The 15,236-nt window shown below is 42.2% G+C and overlaps 1 protein-coding gene across 1 annotated transcript in view; it reads right to left on the reverse strand.

The window, feature by feature from the left end:
- Positions 1 to 15,236, reverse strand: part of LOC308089175 (NACHT, LRR and PYD domains-containing protein 3-like) — a gene marked incomplete at its 3' end in the record, with an annotated part of 85,280 nt that overhangs the window by 40,140 nt on the left and 29,904 nt on the right. Inside the window, exons 5-10 of the mRNA XM_080433739.1 lie at positions 4,742 to 4,831; positions 4,116 to 4,356; positions 3,648 to 3,700; positions 2,954 to 3,177; positions 1,949 to 2,860; positions 1,452 to 1,765 (exon numbers count right to left, since the gene is read on the reverse strand). Of these exons, the coding sequence (XP_080289865.1) occupies positions 1,452 to 1,765; positions 1,949 to 2,860; positions 2,954 to 3,177; positions 3,648 to 3,700; positions 4,116 to 4,356; positions 4,742 to 4,831 (1,834 nt within the window). The remainder of the gene's footprint in view (positions 1 to 1,451; positions 1,766 to 1,948; positions 2,861 to 2,953; positions 3,178 to 3,647; positions 3,701 to 4,115; positions 4,357 to 4,741; positions 4,832 to 15,236) is intronic.

Here is a 15,236-nt window from a genome sequence, read left to right on the forward strand (position 1 = left end):
ACGACAAGATTCCGGTGGTAATCAGAACACTCGCCCCCTATTCCTTTCGCGGACAGACCGCCACATTAGACCCAGGGCGAGCATGTTTTGGGAAAAGCGTTCTTGTATTCCATTCCAGCCACCATGCTGTACCTGGAAGAGTTTTCATTCACCGCTTGTTTACGAGTCGATTTTGGGGAAACAAAATAATTAGGAGCTCAAAATGAGAGGATACAAGAGATATCTGTGCAACAGCTGCAAAGTGTGCATATTTAAGCAAGTATCTTAAAACAGTGAAAACTACGAGGAAAAAGACAGAAAGTGATTCTGCGACTCCAGCTCAAAGTAAACTAGCGAGCACGGGAGTTCTCATCAAATCCAAAGATTCATTGTGAATAATTATAAACAAACAACCTCCTGTTGCTCCCAAGTTGGGGGTCAGTTTGACCAAAACCAAAGGTGAGGAGAATATGTTGGGCCGTCTGAGATCAAAGGATTTAGCTGTAGCAGCATCAATTAAAACCCCCTCAAAGAACACTGATATAGTTATATATCAGTGGATATTGTTCCGATTAAACTGAAATACCATTTGTTTAAAAAAAATATTTAAGATAAATGTTTCCTATTGTTATGACTAGAGGTTTCACATCTAGGCCAGATTAGCTCTAAGGAAAGGTGCTGTGGCTACAATGTTAAGATGTAGTGGGAAATGTAGTTTTGTATTAACCGTACAATATGTAAGTACATTGAAGGCGGGGAAAGTAGCCTATATTATAGCCAGAGCTCTGATCAACAGTCTGTGGCAAGTTTCGGGGCAAAAGGAGTGTTCGTGTGTTGAGCAACCCCGGACACATTTTGGAGGCTTCGGCTTCGCGGCCCTCACATCTTGGCCCGATTAGCTCTAAGGAAAGTGCTGTGGCTAAAATGTTAAGATGTAGTAGGAAATGTAGTTTTATATTAACCGTACAATATGTAAGTACATTGAAGGCGGGGAAAGTAGCCTATATTATAGCCAGAGCTCTGATCAACAGTCTGTGGCAAGTTTCGGAGCAAATGGAGTGTTCGTGTGTTGAGCAACCCCGGACACATTTTGGAGGTCATTTCAATTAAAGTAGTAGGATAACTAGGACCTAGTAAGAACAGTGTTGTGCGTGCCTTGTGATCTTATAGATAGTTGCTTATAGATCAACTATTATGACATGTCATGATATGGTATCACACGGCAAAAACAGCTGACATTAACACTTGAGCCCTTGTACAAACGTTGTCATTTTGTAACAACGACGCATGAAATAGGGCTCAAGTGGTCAGGAGTATTTTATGGCGTTCTATTGTGGGAGGAGGGAGATGGTATGACTTATTATCCCATTTTTGTATTTGTTTCTTTGTTTCTTTGTATTTCTGTAGTTTGGTACCTACAAACTATCATGGGAAAAATATGTTTTGTGTTCTGAAAAGACAAAAATACTAACCGAGCCTTTGTGCAGTTCCTCACAGCTGGGACCAGTGTCTGTCGCCCAACCTTCGATGTGTTGTATTTCTGCAGGTCCAACACCTCCAGAACCTCCTCTGACATCTGCAGCAATCTGACCAGAGCTGAACACTGGGTCTCAGAGAGTTTCTTTCCTGACTCCAGATACAGTTGGAGCCCCTGACTTACTGAGTGGGCCTTCATCTCCATCATACATTGAAAGATGTTGATACATCTGTCAGGAGAGCCACTGCAGGGATCCATCTCCTTCAGGTTGACGATGGCTTTCTGGATCTCCTCTGGACTGTTCTCTGTCTGACCCAGCAGGCCTCCTAACCCTCTTTGGTTGGACTCCAGTGAGATTCCATGAAGGAAACGGACAAAGAGGTCCAGGTGGCCACTTTCATTCTGCAGGGTTTTTTCAATTGCAGCTTTCAGGAAGTCAGACAGGGAACTGTTGCTGTTGAAATCATCATTGTTCAGGAATGCCTTCAGTACCTCCATGTTCTTCTGTGTGAAACAGTCAAACAGGTAAACTGCAGCCAGAAACTCCTGGATGCTTAGATGAACGAAGCAATAGACAGTTTCCTGGAAGAATTTACTGTCTGGTTTGAAGATCTCTGTGCACAGTCCTGAGTCCACTGGACCCTCTCTCATATCAAGGTGACATTTCTTCAGGTCTTCTTCGTAGAAAATGAGGCGGCCTTTCAGCAGATGTTCAAACGCCAGCCTGCCCAGCTTCAGAAGAACTTCTTTATCAGCCTCTGTGAGTTTCTGTTGATTCTCACCACGCTTTAGCCACTTCATCTTTGTCTGGACGAAGATGAAGTGGCTGTAAATCTCAGCCAGGGTCTTCGGAAGCTCTCCTTTCTCATCTGTCTTCAACTTGTGCTGCAGAACGGCGGCAATGATTGAACAGAAGACTGGGGTGTCACACATGATGTGGAGGTTCGTTGATTCTTTGACGTGTGAAATGATTCTGCTGGCCTGCTTCTCATCTCCAATTCTCTTCCTGATGTACTTCACCTTCATTTCATCAGAGAATCCTTTCACCTCTGTTACCATGTCAACGAAGCGATCAGGGATCTGTTTGGCTGCTGCAGGGCGTGTGGTTATCCAGATTTGAGCACAGCGAAGCAGTTTCCCTTTGATGAGGTTGACCAGCAAAACTTCCAGTAATGCGGCCTGGGACAAGTCCTTAGAGCATTTATGATGGGTTTTGAAGTCAAATTTGATGTGACTTTCATCGAGGCCATCCAGGACAAACTGAACTTTGCAGGGACTCTTGTCGTAATTAGTCTCTCCTGACGTCTGCAGCTTGGTGAAGATTTCATTAAGAGCTTCTTCTGAGATGCATTCATATATGGGGTTGCATTCATGAATTAGCTGAGCCAAACTAAACTCTCGCCCCTGCAGGAAATTGAGATGGCGGAATTGGAGCACAAATGTGAGATGGGGATCTTGATCTTTTTTGTTTGCCCAGTCAGAGACAAACTTGTTTACGAGAAAGCTTTTGCCAACTCCTGCTTCGCCAATTGACATCACTGTTCTCATGCGTTTGTTTTGTCCAGAAGGGTGTGTAAAGATTTCACTGAGTTGGATCTCCTGCCCTGCTTTTTTCTTCTCCATTTGTGTGACCTCATTGTCACTGCTGATCTCTGTGTCATCCACACGTACGATTGTGAGACGCGTGTAACACTCAAAATCCTTCTTATCCGTCCTTTGGACTGTCCCATCAGGTACACACGCAAATGGGTCCTTAACGTTTGTTTTAAGCTTGTCCTTGTAGTAAGCAATTCCTTTAGATATTGAGGGAAATGATAAGATCGGCATGATGTGTTAACATAATGAATAACAAAATGTTTTCGCTTGACATTATTATCACTATATTTTTGTCCAGATCTTTTATACTTTACTTTGCTTACTTTACTTTACTTTACATTACTTTACTCCAACCATGTTATCCCAGCATGATCTGACATGTCTGATGCAACAATGCTACATGCTACCATTATCAGAAACATGTTAACTGTTGTACAATGCAATGTAATGTAATTGAGTGTAAGTGTAATGTAAGTTTAATGTCCAATGAAAACAGAATCAAACAAAAAGAAGAAAGTTACTAGGCTGAAATGGCACCGAATAGTAGGAATGACCCATCATTATTAGAACAAAAAATACTTTAAACAGCACTGACCTGAGACAGAAGCAGCTGTTCCTTTGGGTTGTGTTGCACTGGGCTGAGCGTTCCTGTTGTGACATTCAAATTGATTTTTTAACTAACTATACTGTATATACAGTAAATCTACCATCCTCTACAAATCCTACATTACATTATAGAACCAAACATTGTCAGTAACTTATTTATCATATTCATAGATTATAACTAAGACATATTTTGTCTCTTGAAGATCAACTAATGCAAAGTTAACACCACAGTGACAAACATAAGATTAACTATATATGAAAATATTGGGTAAACGATTCTAATTAATATTGTAAGACTTATGAATATACTGGCATTAAAGTGTGAATCTCTTGGAAATAGAAAGAGGATACATGAGAATGACACATGATAGAGAAAGCATCATGGCCTGAAAAGGTACATTGTCTTGTATTAGTACAATGTTTGGTCTAAAGATGAACATAAATGAGTATTACTTACAGCTCATCAAGAAGACCCTTCTCATTTGTTTCAAGACCTTTGTAGAAAATGTCTTTGGCTTTTCTGCAGTTCAGGAGTGTGTAGAGTTCCCTCATCTGATCCTGAGGGGTGGGTTTGACTATCACATTAAAGTAGCCCTCGTTGATGATAACACGCTCCTGAAGGAGCAGATCCAGGATGGGTTTGACCATGGTCACTCTCTGAACCAGGCCAAGCCGGTGTTCATCGACAAAGTGATTATCTGAAGATAAGTGGAATGAAAATGTAGTTCCTGGTGATACGCTGTGCCAAACCCATTTAAACACGTTTCTGAACATTCTACATTTTAAAATGCAAAGACTTTCCATCCCCCTGTTAATGGAATTTTAGCAAATGTTTGTATTCACCTATGCCTGTTTTGGGGGGAATTTAAATGGGCTCATCAATCATTGGAATAGCCAACAAGCCTTCCAGTATAAAAATATATGGATGGAAAGTGATCATGTGAATGGAATGTCAGATCTGTTTCATTATGATGTATGTGACCCTGTTTTAACACAGTATATGAAGCACTTAAAGGAATACTACAGACTACAGGTAAATAATGTGAACAGCTCATAGCACATCTATTCATAGTGTCAGCTTACCTTCAACTTTGGAGACTCCTGTACTTGTTGACGTTGGAATTGACATTGGTGGGTCAGTGTCTGTAGCTTCATGCTGGTCTGATGTTACAACTATTGTTGAGTTAGAAAAGACAACAGACTTGTATAAGAAACCTGGTATTACCTGACATTAACTGATATTAAATTAATTGCATTTGTGTTAACAAATAAAGTGCACAAGGCTTTCCTGTACTGTTTTCTGGAACCTGCCTGCTGCACTCTGTGAGATCTAGAAGGTGTTCCGTCACCGCAGATGCAGATATAACACAATATTTTTCTATTTATCTTTCACGTTTCCCCTCCATTTCCCTTCCAGTTAATAAAAAGGACCATGGATGAAAAGAAACGGACTTAGGTTTGTAAATTGCCACAATAACCATTATTATTTGCTTTTAAAAATGGTTGCCCGTGAGTCGGATGGTCTGACTCCTACACTCACTGCATTAGTTGCAGAGGGCTCTGCAAATAACGCAGAGGCTGCAGTAAATAAAACAGTGTTCAAATTAAATTAAAACACATGTGAGCTAATATGGCCTAATAAAGATGAACACTAACTGTTAAGATGAGTCGCTTACCTAGCTAAATGCATTGATGAAGGACTTTTTTCTTTATTAAATTTGTTTAACCAGATAAGTGAAAGTATACTGTGTAAATATAGGCTTGTAGCCTATATTTAGGAATGCTCAGGAATGCGACAAAAACAAAAATATCTCCATGAATTCAAGGCTTCATTGGGTGAGTAATTGATAGAAAATAAGTATTTTTTGGGGTGAACTACTCCTTTAATGAACTAAGCACCTATTGTCTATTAAATCCCGAGCTTTATATTTCACATTTATAATCAATCTAAAGTATCTAGGCCTACACAAAGTCAGTCCGGCTAAACACATACTCACATTGGCCCCGATTCACTAAGCAATTTACGACTATATTTTGATCGTATCGGCATTTAAGACAATTCCTACACTAGCAGTCAGATTCATTAATGTTTTTTTGTCTGTGTTTTGAGCGGGAGGTCTGCCCGTTCTCAAGTCAGCCCCGAGGCTGTCTTACCATGGAGCAAAGCTGTGCGTATGTTGTTAGAATGCTTTATTATTCATGCAAAATCAATTACAACAGTGTTCAAACCTCTAATAAAATAGTATGTGCTCAACATTTGTCAACACGTATATATAAAAATATAAAAAATATATCAAGCGATGTATTGCTTGTAGCCGATGCATAATAGACCATAGGTATAGACATGATGCAGATTCCACCACTTTTTTCCCCCCCTAGGCTATCAGTTGCATTTAGAGCTGAATTATTAGGTCCCTCAGAGTATTTGCCAGTGTCGCCTAGGCTGCCCTAGCGCGTCTGATATCTGGTCTAGAGGGGCGGGTTCAAAATCTCAAAAATTCTGCGGGATCCCATTGGCAGGGCCAGGTTAACTTAAGAATGGGCCCTAGGCTAAGCCCAATTTTTGGGACCCCCCACCTCGCTACATTTAAGGTAAAATATAAGGTGCTTATCCGCTTGCCCCAAATGTTAACTAGGTGTCCGGAGTATTTGTACAATGTATTAGTCCATATTTTTCAATGAAGAAGTGTTTTAATCCCGCCTGTGACCGAACGCCCTTCCCCCCCCCTCGTTTACTTCCTGTTTACATTGAGTGTAATTCCGTCTTTCACCGGATGCGGTCCCTCACTACCGCCCATTGGGAAATTCCGACAGAATCGGCCATAGACTGGATTAAAACAATTCTTTATTGAAAAATATGGATTAATACATTACACAAACACACCGGACACCTAGCTAACATTTGGGGCAAGCGGGTAAATACCTTATATTTAGCATTTGTACATGTTTGGAGAAATACAGGCTTTACTGGTGACATTCCAGGGCAAAATGGGGGGTGGTCGCTGTTATGTTTGTCTACTTACATAAACAGCATAATAACGACTCAAACAAGGTTAGAGAGTTTATCCATTGTTTACTTATTCAGCTCGCTTGTACTACAGACATGGTCCGCCAATGATGACGTAACAACCTCTCTTAAAGGAACAGTGAGCTGCCAATATAACAGTAGTGCCAAGACTCAAATACATAACAATTCCTCCCTTCTAATTTTTAGTCAATCTCAACCAAACAGAAATTAAGGCACCATAACAAACAATTATCAATGTGATACAGAATACAGAAACTTGACTTTGATTTTCTTTATTTTCTTTGACAATCGGCCCTATAGTCATTGGTTCAGGGTCTTGTTGTCCATATCAGTGTTAACTATAACTCAAAACTCTGAGGGGGTCTACGGTCTCTTTCAGGGTGTCATCTGCGTCCTGAGGAGTATCTGAACCCCCTGGCTCCGTGGTGACTTCTCTGGTGGATGCATCTAGAAGTTGGTCGACGTGTCGGCGCCGGATCAAGTTGGGCTCCACACCGACAAGGGTCCTGTCTGTGACAGTATCTCACCAGACTTCCATTTCTGGGTGGGACTACGATAGTCTCTGGCCAGGACTTTCTGTCCGACGTCAAAGGTTCTCATCTTCCTTTGTAGCTGACTGGGAGAACACTGTTTTTCTTGAACGTGTCTGGTTTTAGCAAATCTAAGCGTGACCTCAAGGGTCTTCCTAGGAACAGCATTGCAGGTGTCTGTCCTGTGGTGGCATGTGCAGTGCTCCTGTCGGCCAGAAGAAAGTTGCCTACCTTCTGTTGCAGCACTTCCTCCTTCCTACTTGCTTTCATGGACTGTTTGAAAGTTTGAATAAAACGTTCTGCCAACCCATTTGTGGCTGGGTGGTGAAGGGCCGACGTGATATGTTTAATGCCATTGCTCTTGAGGAAACATTGGAACTCCTGCCCCATGAACAAGCTGGCATTGTTACTCACCAGTTGCAGGGGCAAGCCTGCACGAGAAAAAAAGGAGGTTTACTGTCTTAGCAGCAGTAGCTTTCTTAACTACTGTATAAAGATTTCAGGCCACTTTGAATGGGCATCGACAACAATAAAAAATATGTGATCCAAAAAGGGCCCAGCATAATCAACATGTATGCATTGCCAGGGGGTGGAAGGCCATTCCCATGTGTGGACAGGTGCTGGCTGGGGTTGTCGCTGGGTCTGTTGACAACCTGTACATGACTTGGCAAGGTCTTCAATTTGGCTAGCCATGCCAGGCCACCATACATAACTTCTGGCAAGGCTTTTCATTTTAACTACACCAAGGTGTCCTTCATGCAATGATGCAAGCACTCTCGAACGTAGCTTTGGAGGTACAACAACGCGGGACCCCCACTTAATGCAACCTTGGCACACAGAGAATTGATGTTGTTGTTTGGCTTACTCCAGAAGCTGGGAATCCTTCACTGTCAAATCATAGACCTTAGCTAGGACAGGGTCATTTCTTGTCTCTCTTTGTACCTGTGCGCTAGTAACAGGCAGAGGTTCTATATGTGACATGTGTAGCATGACAGCAGGTTCAGTAGCTTTTTCAGACTTCACTTGTGGAAGCCGGGACAGTCCATCAGCATTTCCATGGAGCTTAGTACTTTTATAATCAATTGTGTGCATGTGTGCTCCTAAGAATAAAGCCCATCTCTGTATGCGTGCCACTGCCATGGCGGGAACACCTTTTTGGGGACTAAAGATGGATACAGGGGCGGCAGTGGCTCAGTGGTGTGGCAACCCAGGGGAATACAGGTGAGATTCACAATAAAACAAGAGGCTCAGAGTCAGTTGGCTTGTTAAATTAAATAGTCTTTTATTCAAACGATAGGGGAAAGGGTAATTGGGGCAAAAGCAACTTAGGAATCCTCCCGTCCGGGGCTTGGGCCTGTACATACGCTACACACAGGTGGGGGTTCCACAATCCTGGGGGTAAACAGAGAGAGAGCAGTGACTACTAGGTTTCAGGGTTCAGTAGGTTTGGAGCTCAGTCGGCTTGCAAGATGTCCTTCCAACTAGCTCCCATGTGGAACAGAGTGACGTGGCCTGCTTCCTCATTCCTCCAAACTGACTCTCCAGCCGGCTTGTGAGCCGGCTATTTAAAGGCTCCTCTTGATTGCCTGACTGGCTGCAGGTGAGTCCATTGCCAGGCTCCCAGTGGCTGCAATACCTGGACAGGATGATACACTCCACCTACCACCTCCCCCAGCCTGAGCTTAGGGACCCGCCCTCTCTGTGGAATAGGCCTGGCTGTTTCCCCTGGTCTGCCACACAGTGGGTAGAGTGGCCGGGTAGAGGGAACTGGAAACCACAAGGTTCCCAGTTCGATCCCGGGCTGGGGGGCTCCCCGAGAGTTAGTGTCGAAGTGTCCTTGAGCAAGACGCTGAACCCCTAATTGCTCCCGATGAGCAGGTTGGTGCCTTGCATGGTTTCCTCTCCCATCGGTGTATGAATGTGTGTGTGAATGTAATGCACAATCTATGTAAAGCTCCTCCCGGGGAAGGGCTGTCCGCACCAAGACATGGCCATCACCATTGATAATGCTGTGGTGACGTCAACTCAGACTGCGAAGAATCTAGGTGTGACCCTGGACGATCAAAGGACAAAGATGCGAAAATATCATCTATACGTGGGAGTGGGTACTGCTCTGCATGTATTACAGGATTCAATGTCACTTTAAAATCCCCACAAATCCTTACTTTGTCAGTTGTCTTTTTGCCCACAGGTACTATAGGCGTTGCCCACTCAGCCCAATCCACTTTGGATAATATTCCTTGGTCCACTAGTTGTTGGAGCTCGGCTTCCACTTGTAGGGCGTAAGGCATATGGGACAGGACGAGCTTTGTGAAATGTTGGCGTTGCATTGTTCTCAAGCTCAATCCGTGCCTTGATGTGTCTTAGGGTACCGATGCCCTTTCTAAACACTTGTGCATGTTTATCCTTTATCCGTGTCAGTTCCACGTCTGCACACAGATTTTTGTCCTTGGTGGCGATTTGCATGGCCTTTATATCATGCCAGTTCAGACGGATGTGCCTCAACCACTGTCGTCCGAATAATGGCACGCCTCCATACTTAAGTACATACAACTCAAGGTTGCCACTTTGGCCCTCATATGTCACTTTCACCTTCAGTTTTCCCAGTGGAATGATCCGCTCACCTGTGTATGTTTTCAGTCTCACACTGGTGTGTTTCAGTTTCAGTTTAGGGAAATGCTCCTTGTAGTCTTGTAAGGATATGATAGACAGTGCAGATCCAGTATCCAGTTCCATTTTGAATGGCACTCCATTAACTTTAGGTGTCAGCCATATGACTTCATTGTCATCATCTTCTGTGGAATATAAAGACAGGAAAAATTCTCTTCATTTGAATCCTCCAAGTCTGTCTCTGCTACTTCATGCACTTTTTGGCTGCCCTTTCCTGTTCTCTTCCCTTGTCTATCACTGTACGTTGATTTACACATTTTCTGTATGTGTCCTCTTTTGTTGCACTGCCTGCATCTTTATCCTTGAACCAACAATCAGCAGGGTCATGTGACTTTTTTCCACATCTGAAGCAGGGCTGTGTTCTCTCATACTCAGCGTTGGTTTGTTTGGAACTTGTGCACTGATCTTGCTTCATTGTGTTTGCCTTGTAACTCACTTGCAACCTTTGTTGCCGTTTCCATTGATATGACTATTTCCAATGCACAAGCTAGTGTTAGTTTGTCTTCAGTCAGGAGACATTTCTGGATGCCTTCGTTGTGCATCCCACACACAAATCTGTCTCTTAGAGCGTCCGACAGCCCCTCCCCAAACTGACAATGCTCTGTTAAACTACGGAGCTCTGCAATGTACTCCGATATGGTCTCAGACTGTGATTGATTCCTTTTCTGAAATGGAAAACGTTCTGCTATCAGCAATGGCGTCGGATTCAAATGCTTCTTTAGAATGTCTGTAATTTCAGCAAAGGTTTTGGCAGCTGGTTTGATGGGTGCAATGAGACTGCGGAGCAAGTTGTATGTTTTAGCTCCCATAACACTTAGTAGCCTAGCAACTTGTCTGTCCTCTGATATTTCGTTAGCCACACAATACTGTTCAACTCTTTCCATGTAAGATATCCAATCTTCAGCTGTACTATCAAAACTGTCCATATGTCCCATAAGTCCAGCCATTTTCGCTGAGTTTTTAAGCCACTTATTTTACCTGGATCTGTTTATCAACAGCGCCGTTCGTCGCGCAGCATCCACAGGTTTTATTTTATTTTATTTTTATTGTCCGTTTGTTGCACGTTAAAAGTCTGTATAACTCCGTCGCCAGTTCTATTATGTTTGTCCACTTACATAAACAGCATAATAACGACTCAACAAGGTTAGAGAGTTTATCCATTGTTAACTTATTCAGCGCGCTTGTACTACAGACATGGTCCACCAATGATGACGTAGCAACCTCTCTTAAAGGAACAGTGAGCTGCCAATATAACAGTAGTGCCAAGACTCAAATACATAACAGTTGCTAAGACTCTCGTAGATACAAAAGTAAAGGTCAGACTTGATAAAATACATCTACGATAGTCTTGATCAAGGGCTAGCATTGTACATACACTAACGTGTCCGCAATGTAATGGCTTATTTAGTGTTTGCAGTACACTATGACATTTTCAAGTGTAATGTCGACAGCAGCAGGGGTGGAAAAAGTACTGAAATATTTTACTGAAGTAAAAGTACCAATACTGCAATGTAGAAGTACTTGTTAAGGTAAAAGTCCGGAATTCAAAATGTACTTGAGTAAAAACTAGAAAAAGTGCTCCTCGGAGCACAGGTCTCCGCCAGGTCAGGTACGTTATTGTGGCCTCCTAGTGGCGCTATAATAGGCCAATGTGAAAAGGGTGCCATTTCTTCTTAGGCCTTTCACGGCAATCGGACACTGCATTCATGATCTGAGGCATTTTGTTCCAAAAATGTGTTTTGCTAAAATAGACCTGCTGGTGGCGCTATAACAGGCCAATATGAAATGGGTGGCACTTCTTCCTCGGCCTAATGGGAATATGCGTGTGAAAATTTCACGGAATTGCAAGCTGCATTCATGATTTGAGGCATTTTGTTCAAAACAGACCAATCCTGCAAACTTTGGAAGCCAACCTTAGCCAATCAGGATGGAATATGGGAAATCGGACAGATCCGGGTTGATTACATGACTATAGAGATACGGTGTACCGATTTGCATGACGTTTGGATAAAAGTTCTAGGTGTAATGTCAAAAAATGGGTTTTGCACAAATCGGCCTCCTGGTGGCAATATAACAGGCCCATGTGAAAAATTTGGGGCAGAGGTTCTGAATTGGCATCCAGGGAGTGTGTGTGCACAGTTTCACAGCGAGCGGGCCAACGGTGCCGGAGATTAGCTGCTAACACACAGACAGGACACACACACGGACGGACGGACGGACGGACGGACGGACGGACAGGGGGTACTCTCGCCATGCCTTTCGGCCTGGCGGAGACAATAATGGTATCAAAATGTACTTAAAGTACCAGAAGTGTACTCATTATGCAGATTGCAGAATGTCCCATTTCACACGTTTTCGAATGTATAAAAATCTTTTGAAAATAGCAGATCTACAAGCTCACAACACGTCGCATGATCTCGCATCGCAACACGTTGTGAGCTTGTAGATCTGCTATTTTCAAATGGCCAAATTGTATATAGGGCTGAAGTGGTTAATGTATGTTTTGTAATAATCTAAATCTACAAAGTAACTAGTAACTAAAGTTTAAAAATAATTGTAGTGGAGTAAAAGTACAATATTTGGATCTGAGATGTAGTGGAGTAGAATTAAAAGTATTGGAAATACTCAAGTAAAGTACAAATACCTCAACATTGTACTTAAGTACAGTACTTGAGTAAATGTACTCATTTTCTTTACACCACTGGACACTAGTCGGTTCAATACTAGCCATATTTCATGGCCAGTTCAATATAAATCTTTCCTGGCTGGTTTTACTCTACCTTCATTCAGAGTTTAGTTCAATATAAAACCTTTCATGGCTGGTTTTACTCTAACTTCATTCATTCAATATAAAACCTTTCATTGTCTCCGCCAGGCCGAAAGGCATGGCGAGAGAGTATGTTTTGCCCCCTGTCCGTCCGTCCGTCCGTCCGTCCGTCCGTCCGTCCGTCCGTGTGTCCGTCATTCTGTCTGTGGACAGCTAATCTCCGGCACCGTTGGCTTGCTCGCAGCGAAACTGTGCAAACACACTCCCTGGATGCCAATTCAGAACCTCTGCCCCAAACTTTTCACATGGGCATTTTATAGCGCCATCAGGAGGCCAATTTGTGCAAAACTATTTTGTTGACGGTACTCCTACAGATTTTGTCCAAAAATCCCGCAAATCGGTACACAGTATCTCTATAGTCATTAAACGAAACGGGTCTTTCAGATTTTTCATATTCCATCCTGATTGGCTAAAAATGGCTTCCAAAGTTTGTAGGAGTGCTCCGTTTTGAACAAAATGCCTCAAATCATGAACAAAGCATGCAATTTCCTTGAAATTTTTCACGCATATTTCCACTATGCCCAGGAAGAAATGCCACTTGAACATTTTCAAATCAGTCTCATGGTGGCGCTATAACAGGCCGATTTGTGTTTTTACCTATAACTGCACCGATCTGTGTAAAACTTTGTAAGCGCACTCTCTAGAGGTCAAGGAAAAAACGTTTGCCCTGCATTTTTCACATCTGCCTTTTATGACTTATGTAAAACCCATTTTTTTATATTACTCCTTCCTATTTTATCCAAATTTCACGCACATCGGTACACACAATCTCTATAGTCATGTGATCAAGACGGATGTGTTTGATTTTTCATATTCCATCCTGATTGGCTAAAATTGACATCTAAAGTTTGCAGTAGTGGCTTGTTTTGAACAAAATGCCGCAAATCATGAACGCAGCGTCCGATTGCGGTCAAACTTTGCACGCACATTCTCACTATGTTGAGGAGCAAATGTCACCCTTTTAACATTGGCCTGTTATAGCGCCACCAGCAGGTCTAATTTCACGCAAATCGGTACACATGATCTCTATAGTCATGTGATCAAGATGGATCTGTTTGATTTTTAATATTCCATCCTGATTGGCTAACATTGACATCTAAGGTTTGCAGGAGTGGCCCGTTTTGAACAAAATGCCGCAAATCGATTGCGGTGGAACTTTGCACGTACATTCGCACTACGTTGAAGAACAAACACCACCCTTTTAACATTGCCCTATCATAGCGCCACCAGGAGGCAATTTTTTTTTTATATTACAAATTTTGTCCAAACATCATGCAAATCAGTACACATTATCTCTATAGTCAAGTGATCAAGATGATTCCGTCCGATTTTTCATATTCCATCCTGATGGCAAATTCTGAACATTGCTGGCCCACAATAACCTACCTGACCTGGCGGAGACCTGTGCTCCGAGGAGCACTTTTTCTAGTTCAATATAAAACCTTTCATGGCTGGTTTTACTCTACCTTCATTCAGAGTTTAGTTCAATATAAAACCTTTCATGGCTGGTTTTACTCTACCTTCATTCAGAGTTTAGTTCAATATAAAACCTTTCATGGCTGGTTTTACTCTACCTTCATTCAGAGTTTAGTTCATTATAAAACCTTTCATGGCTGGTTTTACTCTACCTTCATTCAGAGTTTAGTTCATTATAAAACCTTTCATGGCTGGTTTTACTCTACCTTCATTCAGAGTTTAGTTCAATATAAAACCTTCATGGCTGGTTTTACTCTACCTTCATTCATTCAATATAAAACCTTCATGGCTGGTTTTACTCTAACTTCATTCATTCAATATAAAACCTTCATGGCTGGTTTTACTCTACCTTCATTCAGAGTTTAGTTCAATATAAAACCATCAAGGCTGGTTTTACTCTAACTTCATTCATTCAATATAAAACCTTTCATGGCTGGTTTTACTCTACCTTCATTTAGAGTTTAGTTCAATATAAAACCATCAAGGCTGGTTTTACTCTAACTTCATTCATTCAATATAAAACCTTCATGGCTGGTTTTACTCTAACTTCATTCATTCAATATAAAACCTTTCATGGCTGGTTTTACTCTACCTTCATTCATTCAATATAAAACCTTTCATGGCTGGTTTTACTCTAACTTCATTCTTTCAATATAAAACCTTCATGGCTGGTTTTACTCTACCTTCATTCATTCAATATAAAACCTTTCATGGCTGGTTTTACTCTACCTTCATTCATCTACTCTTATAAAGGGGGAATTGCTACTTCCGCAGCTGACGACCACAGCAATTCCATAGCAATTCCATTCATTTGCACCTCTCGCCTGCTGACGCCATACCCACAGCATTGATTTCGACTAAACACAACAACTACATCGGACCTCTCAACACAAAACCAGCCACAACGTGCACGCTGAATTTACGGGTGGCGTAGGGCACCTCTCATTGCTCACTACATATTTTCCACCTCGCAACATAATTAATTCCACTCACCACATTACGAGCACAACGGAAGGGGAAACAGTTTCGCACCGTTTACCGTGCGCA

The sequence above is a fragment of the Gymnoscopelus braueri genome (assembly GCF_963280865.1).
Source record: "Gymnoscopelus braueri genome assembly, chromosome: 7".
Taxonomy (NCBI): domain Eukaryota; kingdom Metazoa; phylum Chordata; class Actinopteri; order Myctophiformes; family Myctophidae; genus Gymnoscopelus; species Gymnoscopelus braueri.